This window comes from Molothrus aeneus, unplaced genomic scaffold (genome assembly GCF_037042795.1).
Source record: "Molothrus aeneus isolate 106 unplaced genomic scaffold, BPBGC_Maene_1.0 scaffold_35, whole genome shotgun sequence".
In the NCBI taxonomy this organism is placed as follows: Eukaryota; Metazoa; Chordata; class Aves; order Passeriformes; family Icteridae; genus Molothrus; species Molothrus aeneus.
The window spans coordinates 951,426-971,563 of record NW_027099016.1 but is presented as its reverse complement, the minus strand read 5'-3'; the positions used below and the strand labels follow the sequence as shown (position 1 = coordinate 971,563).

Here is a 20,138-nt window from a genome sequence, read left to right as displayed (position 1 = left end):
CGGTCCCCACTGCAGCCGCTCCCGCCAGGACAGCGCGGGGGGGCCCGGCCTTGGCGCTGCCCCACTCCCACCTCCCCAAATTCCGCTCGAGGGGGGCGCTGGGGCCGAGGGGAGCGCTGGGCGCAGGTGGGGAACGCTGAGAGCTGCGGGTCTGCCTGGCAACTGCTGAGTCATCAGAGCCGCGTGCTCTGATTGGCTGAGCGCTGCCTGAGGGCTGGGGCTGCAGCAAGGGGGGACACCCTGCTCCAGGGGGGATGTCCCACAAACGCGGGATCCCCATGAAAGGAAGAAGAGGAAAGTGTCTTTACAATCAGATGCTGTGAATCTGCTGAGAGATAGAGCCAGGAACTTGTACATAAGGAAGCGACAGGAGAAGCCATCAGTTTAAGAAAATGTTGTTAACTGATGACACAGACTGCTGCTCAGCCAAGGTCCTGCCACATTCATGAACTTCGAGAAGAAGAACAACAAAGACTTCACAGAGCCATGAATATCGGTTGCTACACAAAAGTAGGGAGCATATCAAGGGGATATGTAAGTGGATTGGGAAGTCTCTTCCTCTCAAGTACACCACCCAATGAGGAAAGGAAGAGGGAGATGCAGCTGGGAAAATTAGGATGAACAGGAGGCTGTGTCCTCCACCAACTGGAGAGACCCTGTAGGAAATGTCCCATGGCCTCTCCCTTTCTTTAGGAATGAAATTACTTTTACAGGACTCCTCTGTCTGCTTTGTGGACAGAATCCTCTGGTGATGTCAATTTTTCCACACACCTTGGGACTCGTCTGGAATTCCTTCCACCGTCTGGGGCAGCGGGCAGTGAGTGCAGCTGAAGGTGCCTCACCCAGTTTGGGTGATCGGCCCCCTTGGGGGCGGCAGCACCGGGGACTGATTGGGTACCTGAGAGTGACCAGGAGACAGACGAGTGACACATCGGGGGGGCTGTGAAGAGTCAGCAGGGAGAGAGCACTGAAAATCTCATCAGTGAGTGCACTGGGATCTTTGGGGAGCGAGCACAGCAGGGCACCCATGGAGACAGAAAAGGGAAAGCCAAGAAGGGGTCCTGTGCCAAAGAGATGATGATCCCAAAATATCTCTGAAGGGTCCCTTGGGAGAAGGTTGAGGTAGATTGCACACTCCCTCAGAGGCAATTAAGGACTTGGACACCCAGGGGGGCAATAAGAGAAGTGGAGAAGGGATTTGGACAACAGGGGATGGATGGCATTGGTGTGCTGGGAAGAGACTGGGTGAAGGGGAGTGTGCAGGAATATGGTTAAGGCAGGAAGCAGCAGGAGGAATCTATGTGGTGAGAAAAAGAAAAGGGGAGGAAGAGAAAAATACTCAGAATTTGGATGTTTTTCAGCAGAGTCTTATCCTCAACATTTGCCGGCTGATCATTTGTATCCCCGGTTTCCCGGAGAGGAAAACAAGGAGGTCAGGGTTTCAGGGGGTTTCTCTGTGGGGGGCAGCGGCAGCACCGGGCGCAGAGGTGCGGGACCGGGAGCACGGGCTGGGGGCCTGGGGGGAGCTGCGGGGCCGGGCCGGGGCTGTGGGGCAGCCGGGGCTCAGCGCCGGGCGCTGCCTGACCCCACCAGCCCCGGGCAGGGCCGGCAGTGGCCCCCGGCCCCCAGGAGGCTGCGGGACGCCCCGGCCGCTGCCCGGCCCCGTGGAGCTGCCGGCCCTGCCCGCCGGGGGGCGCCTTTGGACACTGCGGCAGGACAGGGAGCGGCTCTGGGATACGGGCTGGGGAGGGCACCCTGAGCACAGGGACGAGGAGCAAGGAACATCTGGGAAATGTGGATTAACATGGAAGGATCGAGATTTTCTTTTCTTTTCTTTTGTTGGGATCACCACAGAAACGAATGATTTTGCAGAAAGCTCAGCAGCTCTCAGAGGATGAGCACCCACAGACACTGAGGGGGGCTGCAGGAGGGGCAGAAGAAGGCCCTGCAGCACCTGGGCACAAAGGCCCAGCAGGTGAATGCAAGAAGGGAGCAGCAAAAGGCCAAGCTGAAGGCAAAGGCCAGGGCAGAGCTCCTACAGCCCCTGAGGGATCAACCCCAGGGCCCAAGGGGGCCCCAGCACCCAGGGCACGGGCTCGGCCACAAGCACCCGGCAGAGGCATTGCCCTCCTCGGCAGGGGACAGCCCACCCAAACAGCCCCTGGCAAGGAATCAGGGCTCCAGCTGCAGGGCACAAGGACACTGCAAGCACAGACAGCAGCACCCTCAGGACCAGCAAGTCCACCCCTTGATGGACATGGATTGGCAGGGCTGTCACAGCTCCCATCACACCAGGGACCCTCCACACTGGAGCCCTTGAGAACATTCAGGGTGGGTCTGCATTGAGAGGAGGCCTCTCCTGATGGACACAGGGGCCTCTCAATTCACTCTGAATCTTAGACCTAATGGGCAAAATAGGAAAGGCATGGTTTAATTATTAAGGGAATAAGTGGGAAAGATGAGCAGGTATGATTTCATCAACCACTACGAGGAGATGTAGGGGATAGGCTTGAAATAAATTAATTTCTTTTTCTTCCTCCTGTGATTGCAATTTACTGGGAAGGAATTTGGTGGCTGGATTTTTATATTGTAAAAGGTGATACAGAGGCTTATGATGTTGTACTTATGTGTCAAATGTCTGGCAAGGCCTATGCTGAAGTGAACCCACAAATGTGGACAGTCCAGGGAAAGAGGGAAAATTAGATATGGAGCCTCACCAAATTACTTTGAAGCAACAAGAGGTTGCTTGTATTGATTTAAAATCAATACCCTCTTCCAAGAGAGGGAAGGAAGGGCTTACAGCTTATTACTGACTCTCTCTTAAAGGCAGGGCTTTGGAGCCAGGGATCTCTCCCTACAACACTCCAGTCAAGAAACTGGATGGATGGACACAAGGAGGAATCACAGAATTTTCAAGTGTTAAAAAGCAGATTAACTGAGGCTCCTGCCCTGGCCTTCCTAGACAGGGAGAAAGAATTTTAATTATAGGTGGATGTTAAACAGGGCCATGCCGAAGAATTCTTGTGTTAAAATGTTTAACCCAGTGGCCAGAGTGGCCTCAATGTCTGCAGAATTGTGCAGACACAGCTCACATGGGAACTGAGGCCTGAAAACTGATGACAACAGGAGGATCTCCTAGAGTTCAAGTCTGGCATCAAGTTAAAGCTCTGACAACCAAAAGAGCCTCTAAATGGATGAGCAGGGCTCGGTTATTACAGTATGAAACTTGTTCAGTGGCACAGGAGGATTCAGAACTGAGGACAGGGCAAGGGTTTAACCCAGCTCCTGTTTGAACAGCCTGGAGAGGGGCTGGCAAGAAACCCAGGACTGCACTCAAGGGACAGAGCTCCAGACCCAGGCTGGGAGAGATTGATGAGACAATCCCTGGACGGAGGGAGAAAATGTGTTTGTGGATGGCTCTGAGAGGGCAGCAGAAGGGAAAAGAGCTACAAGACAGGCTGTTATTAAGGAAGGGGAATCAGACAAAGCGCAGGTCACCACCCCATGCTCAGCTCAACCCGCCGAGCTCTGGGTGCTTGTAAGAGCCTGGCACTGAAATGCCCTGGGCAGGAAGGCTTCAATATCTTCTGATGACACCATGGCACCTAACAGGGGGCAAAAGCAATTCTGACTGCTTCAATCTGACTGATGCAATCACTGCATCACTTATTAGCGTATTTCTGAAATAATTAATTCATAGAGAAGGGATTGTGGAAGCAATAGACTCAGAAAGAACTAATTTTACTCGAAAGATCCTTCAGGGGGTTATGGCAGCTTTAGGAATACAATGGGACCTCCATAACCCCTGGCACCCCCAGAGCTCAGGTCAGGAGAAATAAAGAAACACCTATGGAAGCTGGTGATAAAAACCAAGATGCCGTGGGTACAGCTTTTGCCATTGGCTATGGCAAGAAGAAGAACCAAACCCAGGGCAGATATTCAATTATCTCCCTTGGAATTGATGTCTGGAATTCCTTACCCTGGTAACTCTCCACCTAGTGCAGGGTGGAGATAAGGGATGTATGTTTCAAGCAGTCCGTGGCCAGAATCCTGTCTCTTGTGAAATCTCTCCCACAGGAAGCTGGGCTGGCACAGAGCCTGCCCTGGGACTTTGCTGTTGCCAACACCCAGCCAGGACATCGGCTCCTGCCTAAGGAGTGCAAAGCAGCACCACTGGTGGCCAAGGGGCCCATGCCAAGTGTCCCTGAGGCCAGAAACAGCCGCCAGCACAGCTGAACACGGGGGGACCCCTCAGCCTGGCCTCAGGGGCTCTGAAGCCCCGGAGATTTGCACTTCCCGCCTGCAGCAGGACCATGGGAGCCGCCACTGAGCCTGCCCTGAAGGCAACGCAGCAGCAGCCAGGGCTCCACAGCGGGCCAAGCCCCTGGGCCTGCCCACAGATCCTCTGCTCAAACCCTCGGAAATCCTGGCCACCCTCCTCTGGCACCTCCAGCCACTGCGGCCAAGCCTTGCTGCCACTGCTGCAGCTTCAGCGCTGGCTGGGCCTGCACTGCCACAGCTGCTGGGGAGCACCACGGCACAATTCCACTCTGGGGCTCACTCACACCCACACTCTGGGCTGACTGCGACTGCATTGCTGCAAAATGTACCCATTTTGGTTCTTTTAAATCTTCTTTCTCTCAGGCTCGTTTGTCTCTGCCTTGGGGAAAGGAATTTTAAAGGTTTTATTTAAAGGATGTTACACCACTCAACAGAGATGAGTTCAACATCTCCACAGACTGGGAATAGCCCAAAAGACACCCACAGAGATAACGACCAGCAACAAAACATCAACGCCCAGCAGCAAACAGCAACCAACAGCTACCCCAGACACTGCCCCCGGCACAGCTGGAGACACCTGGTCTGGAAAAGGCTGAGAAGGAAATCCAGGAGTGTGGAGCTAATTAACTCCAGAGGGGAAGGAATCCGGATCTAATAGGAAACCAAATACTAAAAACTACACCACTTGGAAGCAATGAACATTAAACCAATGGATTTAGATTGGTTCAGACTACATAAAGTTTAGGAAAAAACTAATAAATCTCACGTGTCATGGAATGATCTTCTCTGCACACTCGGGCTATGTGTGGATGGAATGATGTGTGCTGCATATCTTTGCCAAAACCAAGTAATGCCTTGACTCTCTAACACTAAAGATATTGTTGGAGGGTTTTTGTTTTCCCCGCAGTTTCAGTGACAAGAATACAACATGAGAATCGTTTTTCAAAATAATCCTACTTTATATGGTTAGGTAGGTATGGGACAGAAGTGTGAGAATCAAGTTTTGCTATGGGTTTTTCAACGTTCACCTAGAACTGCTTTAAAGGTGACCATTTAACTCAGAAACAGTTAATAGTTTGTTTAAATATTGTTTAAAAAACAAACAAAAAACCCTCCCCCCACCTAAAACCATAACAAAAAAACAACCAAACAAATAAATAAAAAACAAACAAAACCCACCAAAAACAACAACAACTAAAAAGCAGATTCTGGGGGGGTGGGGTGGGCTGCATGGCTGCTCTGGAAGAGAAGCTTCATTCCAGGTAGCCCGGAGAGGAGCTTTAGAAATGCAAATTAACCCTGCTGGGGCAAAGCCTGGACAATGTACCTGGGTCTTCCTACCCGGGGCAGGAATTGGGCTGATTCCCTCTGCCCGCTTGCACAGATGGAATTTGCACAGCTAAAGGCAGAGCCCATGGTGAGCATATCTGACTCTGCAACAGAAATTGGTACAGCTGCAAAAGGAAACAGCAAATGGAGAATGTTGTGGATGCAGCACATTCAGCAGCTGAGCGAGGGGATGCAGGTGGCAGCCAGGCCTCTTGATCCAGGAATGCCTAGAGAAGGACAGGGAATGAGGGCACTCAGAATAATTCCAAAACCAAAGAAGACTCAGTAAGAAAAAAACAGAGTCAATGAGTCAATCTGCGTGGAGATAGGGCCAGGGACTTGTAGAGAAGGAAGTAACGGGAAAAACCATCAGTTTCAGAAAATAGAACAAACTGACACAGACTGCTGCTCAAAATTCCTCTAAATTCATGAACTTTGAGAAAAAGAACAAAGACTTAACAGAGCCAGGAATATCGGCTGTTCTACAAAAGTGGGGGTGCACATTAACGAGGACATGCAGTTGGCGGATCGGGAAGTCTGAACCGTCCAAATACCTCAGCCAGTGGGCAAAGGGAGAGAGAGAATCGGCCAGGAAAATGAAGATAAAAAGGAGGCTGCGAACTACAACGGCAGAGAGCGCATGGCAAATGCCCCACGGCCTCTCCCTCTGCTCAGCAATAAAGTCACTTGTACAGGACTCCTCTGTCTCCTCGGGGCACAGAAACCTCCGGCCACGTGAATGTCCCCGCACAGCCCCGGGCACGGGGCAGCCGCCTCTGTCCCGGCCACAGCAACCGGGCCGAGCCAGCGCTGCTCCGGCAGCGGCTCCTGCCGAGGCAGCGGGCGCAAGGAGACCGCGGGCAGCCGCTCCCGCAGCGCCCTCACGCCAGCGGCAACACGCGCCGGACACGGCACAACGAACCCGCCTGAGCCCCCTGCCGCCCCCGAGGCCCGCAGCGAGCCCCGAGCCCCCGCACAACCCAGCGCGGCTCCCACCTGCGCTGCGGCCGCCTCCCAGCTCCGCCGCCGCCTCACCGCGCTCCGGCCGCTGCCGCCGATCCCGGGCCCGCACAGACGCTCCGCCAGTGGCGCCGCTGCCGAGCCACGGCCGCCCTCAGGCCGCCACCGGGGCCCTGCCCCGCCCCGCTCCCACCAATCAGCGCGCCAGAACCACGACTGACGGCACCGTCGCCCAATCGCAGCCGGGGGCGGGCTCTGCACACGGCACAGCCTCGCCCCGCGCTCTCAGGGTCCCCCGGGCTGCGTGAGGGCAGAGCCGGAGATGAGGAACAGCCCTGGAACGGGCCCGGGCCCGAGGGGGATTGAGCTGAAAACACAAACAAACTTCTCCGCACCTCCCGCCACGGCTTTCCCGGCACTGCGGCTCCGGTGGCTCCGGTGGCTCCGGCTCAGCGGGAAGCCAGGAGCCTCACTTCTCATACCCCTGATTAGGAGCATCAGTGCATCGCTTTGATTTCCCCCAAAAAGGGAAAACCGCCCCAAACCCCTGTGGATGAGTGGGGGAGGGGAGAGATTTCTGACAGAGAACTCCACAAACTCAGAGCAGGATAATGAGGAGTAAGTGAAGAGCCTTTAATCCAGCCTTCCCCCACGCCTCCCTCCTTCCAGCTGCACCTCCTACCCCGGCAGTGCCGGAGACAGGGAATGGGGCCGTGCTCACTTCATGCCCCGGGGCTTCTCCCTCTGCTCAGGGACAGGAGTCGTTCCCCTGCTGCACCCTGGGCTCTCTCCCACCGGAGACTTCTCCAGGAACTTCTCCAAGCTGAGTCCATCCCACGGGGCACAGCCCCCCTCCAAGTGCTGCAGCGTGGGTCACTGTGCCCCGGGGTCAGTCCTGCCAGGACAGGCTGCTCCAGCGGGGCCCCTCTGGCCACGGGGGCACAGCCTCCTCTCAGGCATCCCCGTGCTCCAGCGTGGCTGCTCCGGGGGCTGCAGGGGGATCTCTGCATCCCCATGGATCTGCAGGGGGATCTCTGCATCCCCATGGATCTGCAGGGGGATCTCTGCATCCCTATGGATCTGCAGGGGGATCTCTGCATCTGGCACCGCTGTTTTTGGAGGCGCCAGGAATAGGCTGAGCTCTGCCTGAAGCTCTTCTCACATTCCCCACACCCTTCCCGGCACAGGGAAGCTTTTACCTCCTCACAGCTCCCCAGGCTGGGTTTGCAGCCCCTCCTCATGTGGGATCTCTGGGGCTTTTCCCCTCCGTTGGATTCCTGCCCTGTGGAGCCGTTCCAAATGGCCTCTTCCACGAGGTTCTGTGGCAGGGATTTGTTCTCCCTGGTCTCTGTCCACAGCTCAGTGCCTGGGGGAGGAAGACAAGGAGAGGAAGAGACAGGGAGAAGGGAAAAGGCAGGAGGAGAGGAAGGAAGAAGGAACAAGGGAGGAAGGAGATGGAAAAGGAACGTGGATGGATGAAGGACAGAATGAGGAGAGGAAGGGGGGCAGAGAAGGAGAAGATGGGATTTGCCTCCATGCCAGAGGGAAGGGGAAGGAGATCCCCCCAGTCCATCCCTGGCAGGATGGCGTTGGCAGTGAGGCTGTCCTGCAGCGATGCTGGGCTGGGAGATGGAGCAGCAGGGAGGGGAAAGGGGCAGTGATTCCTCCTGCCCTGCCTGGCTGTCCCAGTCTGGAGCATCCTGGCGCTGCCAAGGCCCTTGGAGCGTCCGGCACTCAGGAGCCCGGAGCTCACAGCTGCTTTATAAAGCTGACAAAGTCGGCAGGATGGGTCTGGGTATGATCTCAGCAAACTGGATTTATTGGTACAGGAACAGGGGACAGAGCTGAATAGGGTCCAGGCACAAAGACAGGGTGCCAGCTGAGGGCACTGGGGGTTTTTATATGGGGTAGTGAGGGTGGAGCTGAGGGTCAGGGTCCAATGGATATGGGGGAAAATGGGGCAAAGGAGGGGTTAAGGGTCGGGTCAGCTCATAGGGAAACGGGGGCAGAGGAATGCAGTAAACTGGGGCCAATGGAGGGACAGAGAGGGAGAACATTCTAGGGACTAACCAGAGATGGGTAATAGGGGGTGAACTTGGGTAATTAGGCCAACGGGCCAATGGGGTAACATAACTTTCCATAAATCCGCATGTGCCTGCAAAGATCTCTGGGAGAAGCAAGCTTCTCACCATAACCTTGAAATCTATTCTTCTCTTTGGGGACCAGTCCTCCATAGCTGTGGAATTGAGACTCTGATGGTAGAGTCCTGGGCCTCCACACCAGTACATCTTTCTTTTCCTTGCAGCCTCCTCCTCCACCGCCCAGACAAAATTTAGGATTGACAAATCTAGCTTAGGAGAGCAACAAGGGGTGAGCACCTTGGGTTTTGTGAGAAATGAGCCTCACTCTTTAGAATTTTTAAAAGTTTAATAAGGAATAATAAGGGACAAATCAGTAACACTGCTGGGTGTTGGCAATGGCCAGAGGCACACCGGTTAACCACAGCAACTCTTCTTGTCTACTTTTTCCATTGTATTGTTCAAATACATATTCATAATGATTATACATATTCAAACATTTCTTTGAACACATTTACATGTTCCAGGAATTCTTTAGGTTGGTTTGACCCCCAACTCGCCTTTGTAGAGCACGTGCAGGAATCGTGGATTGCTGTTTTGAGGGTTGTGTGTCACTGCCTCACAAGGGCCCCTGTTCTGTGGTTTCAGCAGGTGACAGTTATTGACAGTGGAAGGGTCAGTGGCAGGGGCCTCATCACATCCCTTCCTTAGATGTTATCTGACCATGCACACACTTTTAGCTACTTCCACAAGTACATTAAACCAACATTAGCTATTTCACAAATATCTCTGAGTCATTCTCAGTATTGTCAGTTAGTTACAAAAATAAAAGCATTAGTTCTTATTTCACAATTACAGCTACTTCTGCAAAAGTTAACATTATAATGCACAACATCTGGCATGCACTTCAATATTTTGCAAAAGCCAAAACTATAATGTATATTTTTCACACTGTCCACAAACTAAAAAAATCATCCATAAATGATGTTCTGAGGATATGAGCTACACAGGGGCCAGGGCATTGGCCACAAAAAGCTGACAAATTATACTATAGCAAAAGCAGTTAAAAGTGATTACAAACTGTACTATATCAAATTTGTTGTGATTAAGAATATTTTGCAGAAGTCAATACATAATAGCAAAAGCCAACACTACCTAGTTATTTATAACAAACCCAGGGCAGGTTTTTCCCTTGCATGGAGCACCTGGGCCTTCCCCAGGCCCCTTCTGCCCTCCTGCAGAGCCGGTGGCATTTTCCAGCACACACAGTTTGTAACCAAGAGCCGGGTGCAGCCGAGAAGGCTCCAAGCGCCTCCTTCCAGGCTGACTCTGCAGGTGCCGAGGCTGCTCTAGGCTCTGCCAGGGCTCTGCTGGGGCTCAGCTCTGGGCCAGGCTGGGCCCGCTCTCCCCTCACATTGCTCCGGGCAGCTGAGTCACGGCGGGAGTGGGAAGGGACACGTCAAGGGAGTTGAGGTTTAAGAGAGTTTTTATTCAAAAAACTGCCATAACAAACAGGCTGCTCTAACTACCATAACTAACTAGCAATGCTAACTACCCTAACTAACTACCAGTGCTAACTACCATGACTAACTAGCAATGCTTACTACCATAACTAACTAGTTGTCCTAACTACTGTAACAAGAAGCTGTCCTCAAGTGCTTCCTCTGCTCTGCTGCTCCCTCAGTTGCTTTGCTGCAGTGATCAGAGGGGTCAGGCTGGAGAGAGGCTTGGCTGATGATAAAAATGGATGCTGCCCAAAGGATAAAAAGGAAAGAAATGAACTGTTACTTTCCAGAGTCAAGTTCCTGTTGCAACAGGACAAAGGGAAATGGTTTGAAACTCAGGAGAGGGAAGCAGGCTCAGATTAGATCTAAGGAAGAATTTTTTAACCAGGAGAGTGGGGAAACACTGACAGGAGGTGCCCAGAGATGTGGGAGGTGCCTCCTGCCTGGAAACATCCAAGCTCAGGTCAGGCAGGGCTCTGAGGCCCCTGAGCTGCTTGAAGATGTCCCTGCTCGCTGTGGGGCACCAGGTCCAGATGAGCTCGAAAGGAGCCTGCCAGGCCACAGCAGGCGAGGATTCTGCTCGCTCTGCGCGTGGAACGCAGCGAGACTGGAGACTATTGGAGGGGGCCCCACAAGAAAACCCCTCCCTGGCGCTGCTGCTTCCCCTGCAGCCCTTGGCTCTCACCTGCAGCAGCTCCTGGGCAGCCCAGCGCCGCTCCTCGTCCGGCTCCAGGCTGCACTCGAGGAAGTCCCGCAGCAGAGCCGACAGGCGCCGGGGCTCCTGCAGCTGCGGGGTCCCGTTCTGCCGGATCAGAGCGCGAGCCTGCAGGGAAAGCAAACTCAGCGCTCTGCCAGCTTCCTTCACACCCACACGGGCTCACATCCACCCCGGGGCCTCAGCCCCAGCGCCAGGGGCACTTTCCTCCCTGCCAGAGATGCTGCTCAGAGCTCATTTTGCTATGCCAAGCAAAAAACCCAAACCCTGCGGCTGCCACAGCCACTGCAACATCCAAATGATCTCGCCTTGAGAGCCAGTTTCATTGGCTGGCTTTGTTAGTAGGAACCTCCATCAGAAATAGCCCATTTTGCTTCTCCAAATATGGACACCAGCTTTACAAGCCATTTTCCAGATTCAGTGTGGTCTGCCTGTGTTATTGCAGAGGATTCTTCCATCAAGCGCATCTCTGCAGTGCCACTGACACTCAAGTAAATGCATTCCTGATGCCCCATCCCAGAAACTGCCAGGCAAGAAACAGGAGGTTTGTGATGCTGAAAGCTCAGGCTTGGTGACACAGAAAAAGTAGCTTGGACTAGGAAAGAAATATGTTAGACTATGGGGATGTTCAACCATCATCTTCATGTTTTCAACAAGTTTCCCAGTGAGAAGAATCAGGGGAGATCATCTTGCAAAACCTCTTTTAGAAACTCCTGCAGAAATCTTGTTGGGTTTGGGGCTGGGATTTGGGGATGGTGTGGGTTTTTCTTGCAAGATAACATTAGAGCTGATGCACTTGCTTCATATTTCCAGGTCATCCTCTCAGCTAGAAGAGCTGCAACAATGAAAAGCCCAAAGCAAATTGTTGCTGGAGACTGCAGAAAATTCGTCTGTGTGGAGGCACAAGTCCTCTGGGAATTCCCTTCCCATGTGCAGAAACCTCCAGCTGCTGCTCCCAGTGCAGGGTCCCCCTGTGCTCGCAGCCTCTGCAGCCCCTGGAGAATTTGCCTCTTACCATGGCCGCCGTTTCCCTGAAGTAAGGAGGTTCTCCTTCCACCATCTCGATGGTCACAATGCCGAAGGACCAGATGTCCACCTTGGGGCCATAAGGAGATCTGGTCACAACTTCTGGGGCCATCCAGTGAGCAGTGCCCACCATGGAGCTGCGCTGGTCCTGCTCAGGGCTGAGCTGAGTGCAGAGGCCAAAATCAGCTGAGGACAGAAACAAACCCTGTCAAAGGCAGCTGCAATGAGGAAACCAAGCACAAAGATTCCCCACGCTCAGTCTGAGAGTGCAGTAGTGAAGTCAGCTGGAAAAGCCCTCAGGGCTGTAGCCAAGGAAAGATGGAACTGGACCCTTCAAGAAACCCTCAGCTTTCCTGCAGTGGCTTTTACTGATTCCCTTGGAGCTTTAGATTCCCACTGCTGCCCCTCTGGAAGGGCCATGGCCAGAGCAAAGGCACTGCTGGCCCCCTGCTCCTCTCCTGAGCTCTCTGCTGGGGCAGCCGCTCTCAGCTGGCAGCAGGGGCCGGGCAGTGCCCCCAGCAGCCCTTGTGGGGCTCTGGCCCTCCCTAGGAAGCAGCCCCAGCCCCGCAGCCCGGGAGCGCCGTGCCTGGCCAGGAACACCCACCCAGCCTGACAGAGCCGTCCATGCCCAGGAGGATGTTGGAGCTCTTCAGATCCCTGTGGATCACCCGGTTGGAATGGAGGAAATCCAGGCCCTGCAGACACTGAGAGAGAACAAGAAACACGAGGGAAAAAACCAATGGCTGGAATATATCACACCAAGAAGGACAGCTCAGAATTCTGCCAGCAGCAGCTTTGCTGTGACAGGCCAGGAGTGCAGTGCACACAAGCTCCAGACAAACAGCTCAAGGCAAAGCTGAGAACAGCAAATCAAATCCAAAGCAGACAGAGAGTACCACAACAGCAGGAGAGAGAACAAGAACAGAGTAGAAGTGCAGTGATGCTGGCAGGCCGTTCACTGCAGAGGCTCTTTCTTCTCCAGCTCATGAAAACAACACAGAAACAAAGCCCTGAGCATGGAGCCACTCCTGTTCTCACACCCTGTTTGGAAGGACCATCGTGTCCCAGCCATGGCAGTGACAAGCAGGATCCCTCACCTCCCGACTGACAGCTGCCATCTCTCCTTCAGCCATGCGTATCTGTCTGACAACGTCCCGCAAAGTTCCTCCATCCATATATTCCATCACCAGCCAGAGATCTCCATCCACAAGGAAGCTGGAAGAGGAAAGCAATGGCATGGAGATGAAAGTGCAGAGCTCAATTCCCCCATGGAAAAGCCTGGAGTGGAGTTTTGTTTCCAGGTCACTTGTCAGTGAGGACAGAATCAGATGGAGAGACATTCCTGCCAGGCTGCCCAGCCCTTGGAATCTGCACAGTCTAAAGGGGAAGGAGACACCTGTGAGAAAGGAGAGGCCTTGGATGGCAAGCAGGTGAAAAATGCAGTTTAGCAACAGCCCAGATCAATGTGGAATCACAACACTTGGCCCCAGCTGGTTCAGCTTCTGAACTCATCAGTTCCACCATTCCCTCCAGAACAAGGCAACACAACTGCCAGGGTTATCCAGGGCAGGAGGCCATGCAGCACTTGGGACAAAAGCAGTCAGAAAACCTTTCAGAAAGTCCCTTCAGAAACAGGCAAGGCCAGTGAAAAATGGGCAAATGAGGCATTTCTGGAAACAAGAACTTGATCTTACTGGCATCTTTAGCAATGGAAAAGGGCTGGGAAGAAGAAGCCAAGGGAAATAATTTCTGCTGTGGTTTATCAGCACTTGCTGGGAGACACAGCAAACGGGGTCAACTTGAAGGAAAAACCAAAGCAAAGCAACAAAAGCCCGTGGAGGGAGTGAACTGCCAGGCTGTTGGTTTGGGAAGATGTGGCTGGGTCAGGCATTTTCAAAACAGGCTACAGACTCCGGATGCCAGGAAAGGTTAACGCAGGGCCCGGGCTCGGGATCAGAGCTGAAGCACTCACCTGTCCAAAGAGTTGACAATGTTGGGGTGCTTCTTGTCCTTCAGGAGCAGGATCTCATTCACAGCTTGTTCCCTGTTCTGCCCTCTGAGACTCATTTTCTTGATGGCCACCTGAAGGGACATTGCAGCCTTTAACTGGAGGAGTCTGTGGCAGGAGGCCACAGCAAACACGGAGAGAGTCTTTGTGGAGCGACGGAGCCAGGCTGTGCCAAACTGCCTTGGGATGGGACACAGAGCTCAGCAAGGGCCATTCCCACAGCCCATTGCTCTGCCAGCTGGGGGCTGCTTACAGGACACATGGCCAGGGACATTTGGCCTTGCAAGCTCTGCAGAAATGGTCCCTCAGCTGTCAGCCTCAAAGCTCTAACAACATTCTCTGCACCTACAGTGTTCTTAAATGGCCTCAACACTCCTACTATTATTATTCAAACCCATTTTGCAAGCAGGAGGTAATTCTGGTTCTGTGAAAACAGAGCAAAACAGCCAGGAACCCCTTAGCAATTCTATGGGATTTGGTCATGATTTCAGATCCAGCTGCTCTGTTTGGGATTGCAGAACAAAGCAGACACGCACACCCATTGCTCAGGTGATCCCTGTCACAGGCTGTCACTGACACCAGACCCAAACACAACTGCAGGATTAGGAGAGAGCTTTGCTCTGGACATCCATCTTCTCATTTCTCTCCCTCACTCTCTGTGAACAGCTGAAGTAGGACTAAAACCCCAAATTGAGCCCAAGCAGGATCTCTCCTTAATCAGGCCTTGAGGTAGCCTTTGAAGATAAAAGGCAGGATGGAAATAATATTGTTATAGTTTAGCTAAGAATAGCTAAATAATGTTCCTGTCTAAGGTTGGGATGAAGATAAATTGGGCCTCAGTCTCCAGCAGCTGATGCATTCACACTTTTAGATATGAAGGCCAAGCCAGCGTGTCCTGCTCTGACAGACACCGCTGCCCTCCTTGCATTCCTTTGGCGCTTCAGAAGGACCAAGTCTGTCCCAGCTGTGCTCTGCAGGCTGACACTGCTCTGCCTTCAGAGGAGCAGCCTGGGCAGGAAAGCTCTGCTGGCCCCCAAAGCTGCAGCCACAGCTCCCAGCAGAGGGGAAAGCCCTGGAGAGCTGCCAGGCGTGCTGGGTGTGTTGGCACTGACCTCTCCTCCAGTGGCCCTGTCGAGTCCTTTATAAACGGCTCCGAAAGCCCTGGAGACAAAACAGCAGAGAAGAAAGAAGCAGCGCTTTAGGCCCTGGCAGGGAAAGCCAGCCCAGACAGGAGATCTCTGCTGCCTGCAGCGTTCACAAACACCTGGGTGCATCGACCCTTCCAACAACAGCACAGCAGCCACCAGCCCTCTGCCATGCAAGGTGTGCAGGAGAAAACTGAGACCCAACATGAAGGAATTGGGCTGGAGCAAATCCCAATGTCCACGCTGAATTGCTTTAGTTCAGAACCTGAGGTGAGAAATGGGTGTGTAAAGAACTGGAAAAGAATCCATTTCATCCTTTTCCATTTCCTGCCTAATATCTGCAGGTTCCACAAGGGCCCTGCCATCAGGCAGGTGATGCTTTTTCCCCCAGAGTGCATCAGCTCTGTGTCTGTTACTGAATGGATGGGGTCTGCTACCTGTGCTAGAATAGAGCACTTATTAGTTCATCTCTGGTTTCTGTTTCTAAACCATTAGGTTGATAATCCTGACCAGTGGATATTTTTTGAAGGAAAATATTTGAAAGAAATCTTCTTGAGAACTGTTTTCTGACAGTCACCACATGGTGAGTTGCTCTTTTAGGCAATCCAGTTCCAGGGACAGAAGATCTTCCAGGTCCTGCTCCTTGCTGCAGGCAGGACACTGCCAGCATCAGGGGCTTTTGACGGCGCCTTCTGACCATAGTTATCAATTCTGATCAGGACTGAGAGACAGCAGGATGGTAGCCCAGTGTCTGAAGGTGCTTGGAGCTCTCCTGACTTCTCACTTGATCCTGCACCAGCACAACACCCGGCCCTGCTTGTGCAGCAGCAGCTGCCGTGCACTTACCCTTGGCCAATCTGCTCCACTTCCAGGTATTTCTCGGCAGGCTCCTCCTCGCTCACGGTGTTCCCTGAAAGAAGCCACGTGGAAGACGCTCCCTCCCAGAGTGAGACCCTGCCTTGCAGCAGAGCCACAACCAGCCCCACTCCCTGGGGCCGTGAGCCCCTTGGTGTCAGCTGGGGAAGGACAATCAATGACTCGGTGACATTCAGCTGCAGAGCAACACTGGGTGCAGCTGATGCCCAGACACACACACAGCTCCTGCTGGGGCACCCAGGAACAGAGCAGACGTACTCAGCTGCATCAGGCACCACTCCCCTCTCCCCTCTGGCTGCCCGGCTGTGCTGCTGTCAGAATGTTCAGCCCAGGATCCCACAGCGGAGGGAGGTTCATTGTCCTCTTCCCAAGCAGAGAAAGGTTCTCCATCCTCTTCCCAAAATTCTGCAGCTTCTCCATCCTCATCCCAAAATGCTGCAGCTTCTCCATCCTCTTCCCAACACGCTGGAGGTTCGCCATCCTCTTTCCAAGCCAGGGGATGTTTGCTGTCCACTTCCCATGCTGGGAGATGTTCACTCTCCTCTTCCCAAGCCACAGGATGTCCTCCATCCTCATCCCACACTGGGAGATGTCCATTGTCCTCATCCCACTCCGTGGGAGCTTGGCCACTCTGGTCCCACACCAGGGGACATCCACCGTCCTCGTCCCAGGCCGGGAGATGTCCCCTGTCCTTGTCCCACCCCGCGGGAGCCTCGCTGTTGCATTCCCACCCCGCGGGATGTTCGCCCTCGTCTCCCAGAGCAGCGGGAAGTTCACTGTCATCTCCCAGCACTGAGGGAAGTTCACCATCGTCCCCCAGAGCAGCGGGAAGCTCACTGCTGTCTTCCTCCTTGTTGACCTCCTCTTTGGAAGCAGAGGGAGCCCCAGGAGGTGCTGGTGCTGCTTCTGTGCCCTGTGGACAGACGGCAGCGTGAGGGACGGGAAGTTCTATCTCAGTTATCACCTTATTTATCCTCAGCTGCACATCCAGCTGCACTAAGCAGAAATGGGGTTTGGAGCTGTTCCAACTAACAATGGGCTAAAGTCGACATTGCCACTTATTGTTGGGAATTCCATATTCCACCATGGCTAAAGCCAGCAAGCAATCCTCTGCCTGCAAAACCAGACCTGCAGCTCTTCAAAAGCTCTTCAGCAGAAAACGAGAAAACTGATGGGAATTCCTTTGCTGCTGCTGCTCCTGCTGCAAAGACACTGACAGGAACTTTCCTTCAGCCTCCCAGGCTGGCCCTCGACTGCCACATGCCGAGCTCACAACTTGCTGCACAATTCCAAACACCAAAGGTTCCTTTCCCACTCACCGAAGGAGGAGCTGCTCGGAATCCAGACAGGAGGTGCCCTGCAATGGGAGAGGGAACATGAACCAGATGCTGTTAGGAGAAAAACTGCCAGTGCTGGGAAATGCCATGGAGCAAGGCAACCCCGAGAGAGCATTTTGCTTTCACTGCATCCCTCCAGGAGCCACAGTCCCTTCCCACAGCAAGCAAGAGAACAAGCACAAAACACTGGGCTGGGTCAGTTCTTGGCTGGAGCAGCAAAGGGAGGGAGTTCCAGGCTCTGCTGGCACAGACTCCCTGCTTGAGGGAACAGAACCCCCCAGGGCTCATTGCAGATGCTGTGCACGCCCCACTGGCTGCAGACACCGCCTTTTTCAGCTGCAGCTGCTGGCAGGAGCTCTCCCAAAGCAATGGTGTCTTCATGGCAATTTGGTTCCAAAGTCAACTCAGCTCCAGAGGAAGAACAGAAAGCACACAGCAAGCCCAAAGCCAAAGATGCTGCACTGAGGGAAAACCTCGACTTACGTGCCAAGTGGGTTAAAAAATACCCCGAATAAGCCACAGAGTACAGAGTGCAAACTGCAGCAGCCACGTGCTGGATCATTTTGGCTGCGCTGCACACGCCTGCAGCCTGTAGCCCTGCAAGCACAGAAGGACAGGGCTGGGCTGGCTGCTGAGAATGCCTCGGGCAGGAGGATCCTCCGGCAGCGAGCCCAGAGCCACTCTGGGCACTGAGGCCTCCGTGTCCCACAGCAACGGGAACACCACGGCAACGTGGCGCTGTTCCTGTGACATCCCAGCAGCAGCTCACACAGAAACCGCCTGGAAGGTTCTCCTGTGTCACAAAGGAGCACAAAGAACCCTCCCAGGGCACAGCCCATGGCCCAAAGGATGCAAGAGGAACTCGGAAAATGCAGCAAACAAGGACACCCCATAGCCCAGCCTGAACACTGAGGAGAACAAGGACGGCACCAAAGCAAAGGAAACGTGACCTTTAGTCACTGATACTCCTGACTAAAAGCAGCAAGCCTTGTTCCATCTGGGATCTTTGTTCTAGTTCTAAAAACAAGCAAGGTCCTCCACTCTAAATACACAGAAGGCAGGAACTGGGGAGGAGGTGGGATTAGGAAGGAGGAGGAGGAGGAGGAGGGAGAGAGGAAAAGGGGGAGCAGGAAGAGGAGGAGCAGGAGCAGGAACAGCAGGAACAGGAGGTTCCAGTGCCCCCTGTGGCCGCAGCCACGGGACCATCGCCCCCACCTCGTCTTGCAGCTCAGTGGGGAGGGGAACTCGTCCCAAATCTATCCAGGAGTCCCTGAGAGGGTTTTTTATTGGGGGGGTATTTGGAACTTGTAGATTGTGGAATTGACCCCAAATATCATCTGGTGTCTCTGGGAGGTTTTGTTTTCTCTGTGTGTGTAGGTTTGGATCTTGCAGGAGCCCAAAGCTGAGCCCCTTGGGGGGATCTTTGGGGGCCCACGTGGCCATTGCCCAGTATGGGCAGGGGAGGACATTGGTCCTGGGGACCCCTGGGAGAGCAGAGGAGGGGAACCCCTGGGACCCCCAGAGTGGGGAGAGCAGAGAGGGGCGATCCCAGAGCTGGGGGACCCCGGCAGACTGGAAAGGGGGGGAGCCTGGAGAGGAGGGACCCCTGGGATCCCTGAGATCTCAAAGTAGAGCATCAGGGGAGAAGAGCCCCCATGGACCCCCAAAAGCCCCTGAATCATCCCTGAGCAGGACGCTGGAGAATGGAGAACCCCTGGAACCATTGGACCCCCATGATCCCAAGGAAAAGAAATCAGGAAACCTCTGGAACACCAGAAGTGGAGAGATGAGTGATAGGGAAATCCTGGGAGAGCTTTTTGGGCTGAACCTTGACATTGTGGAGGTTTTCATGGACACAAGACTCCTGCTGACTTCTACAGATGGAATTGGGCAGGAGGAGCCTCTACTCCAAGGTGTTCCCACCTTGGTTTCCCCAAACCAGGATCTGTCATTCCCAAGCTGTGGCCAGATGGAGGAGGAGGAAAAGCCCCAGAGATCCCTCATCAGGAGGGGCTGCAAACCCAGCCCAGGGAGCTGCAGGGAGGAAAGAGCCCCCCTGAGCCAGGAAGGCGGACGGAGATCCAGCCAGAGCTCAGAGCTGGTGGAGAAGCCTCATGGCAGGGAGAAGCCCCACAAATGCTTGGAATGTGGGAAGGGTTTCAGCTACAGCTCCACCCTGATGGAACACCTGAACATCCACACTGGGGAGAGGCCCTGGGAGTGTGGGGAACGTGGGAAGGGCTTCAGTGGGACCTCCGGCCTCACCAAGCACCACAAGATCCACACTGGGGAATGGCCCTGTATGAGTGCTTGGAATGTCAGAGGAGCTTCAGGTGGGATTCAGAGATCGTCACTCACCAGCACTTCCACACCAGGGAGAGCCCTGCGAGTGTCCCGACTGTGGGAAGAGCTTCGTGCGCTGCTCCAGCTCCATCCCCCATGGGAGGATCCGTGCTGGATGATCCCCAGTGACCCCCGTTGGGCAGAGCCCTGGTGACCCCTGTTCTGGGTGATCCCCGTTGGGTGGGGGGAAGGTGTTGGAGAGATTTCTTTCCCTTCTCCTTGTGCTGCTGTGATTTGGTTGGTAATAAATTCCCTCCGTGTGCCCAGGCCGGGTCTGTTGTGCCCGTGCCGGATTTGCTGAGGGATCTCTCCCGGTCCTTGTGTCCAGCCAGGATCCCTCGGTTCCATTTTCTGTCCCTGTGCGGCTGCAGGGGCAGGGACAGAGCGGCTCTGGGGGTGCCTGGCATCGGGCAGGCGTCACCGCTCGCCACGGGCACCGCTGAGATCCCGCGCCCCTGGGCACGCACTGCTGGGCTCACCTGAGCTCCCACCGGCCCAGCGCCCCAAGGTTCCCCCTCCCCAAAAAACCCCCAGC

At 54.1% G+C, this 20,138-nt stretch overlaps 1 protein-coding gene across 1 annotated transcript; it reads right to left on the bottom strand.

The window, feature by feature from the left end:
* Nucleotides 1-7,443: 7,443 nt before the first annotated feature.
* On the bottom strand, nucleotides 7,444-19,694 carry LOC136570623 (uncharacterized). The gene is given in 13 exon segments (XM_066571071.1): nucleotides 7,444-7,679; nucleotides 7,724-7,889; nucleotides 10,839-10,976; nucleotides 11,884-12,080; nucleotides 12,499-12,598; nucleotides 12,992-13,109; nucleotides 13,867-13,976; nucleotides 15,015-15,063; nucleotides 15,894-15,957; nucleotides 16,140-16,836; nucleotides 19,184-19,273; nucleotides 19,619-19,661; nucleotides 19,663-19,694. Coding segments are annotated over 13 exon segments (2,040 nt in total).
* Between the last annotated feature and the right edge of the window lie 444 nt (nucleotides 19,695-20,138).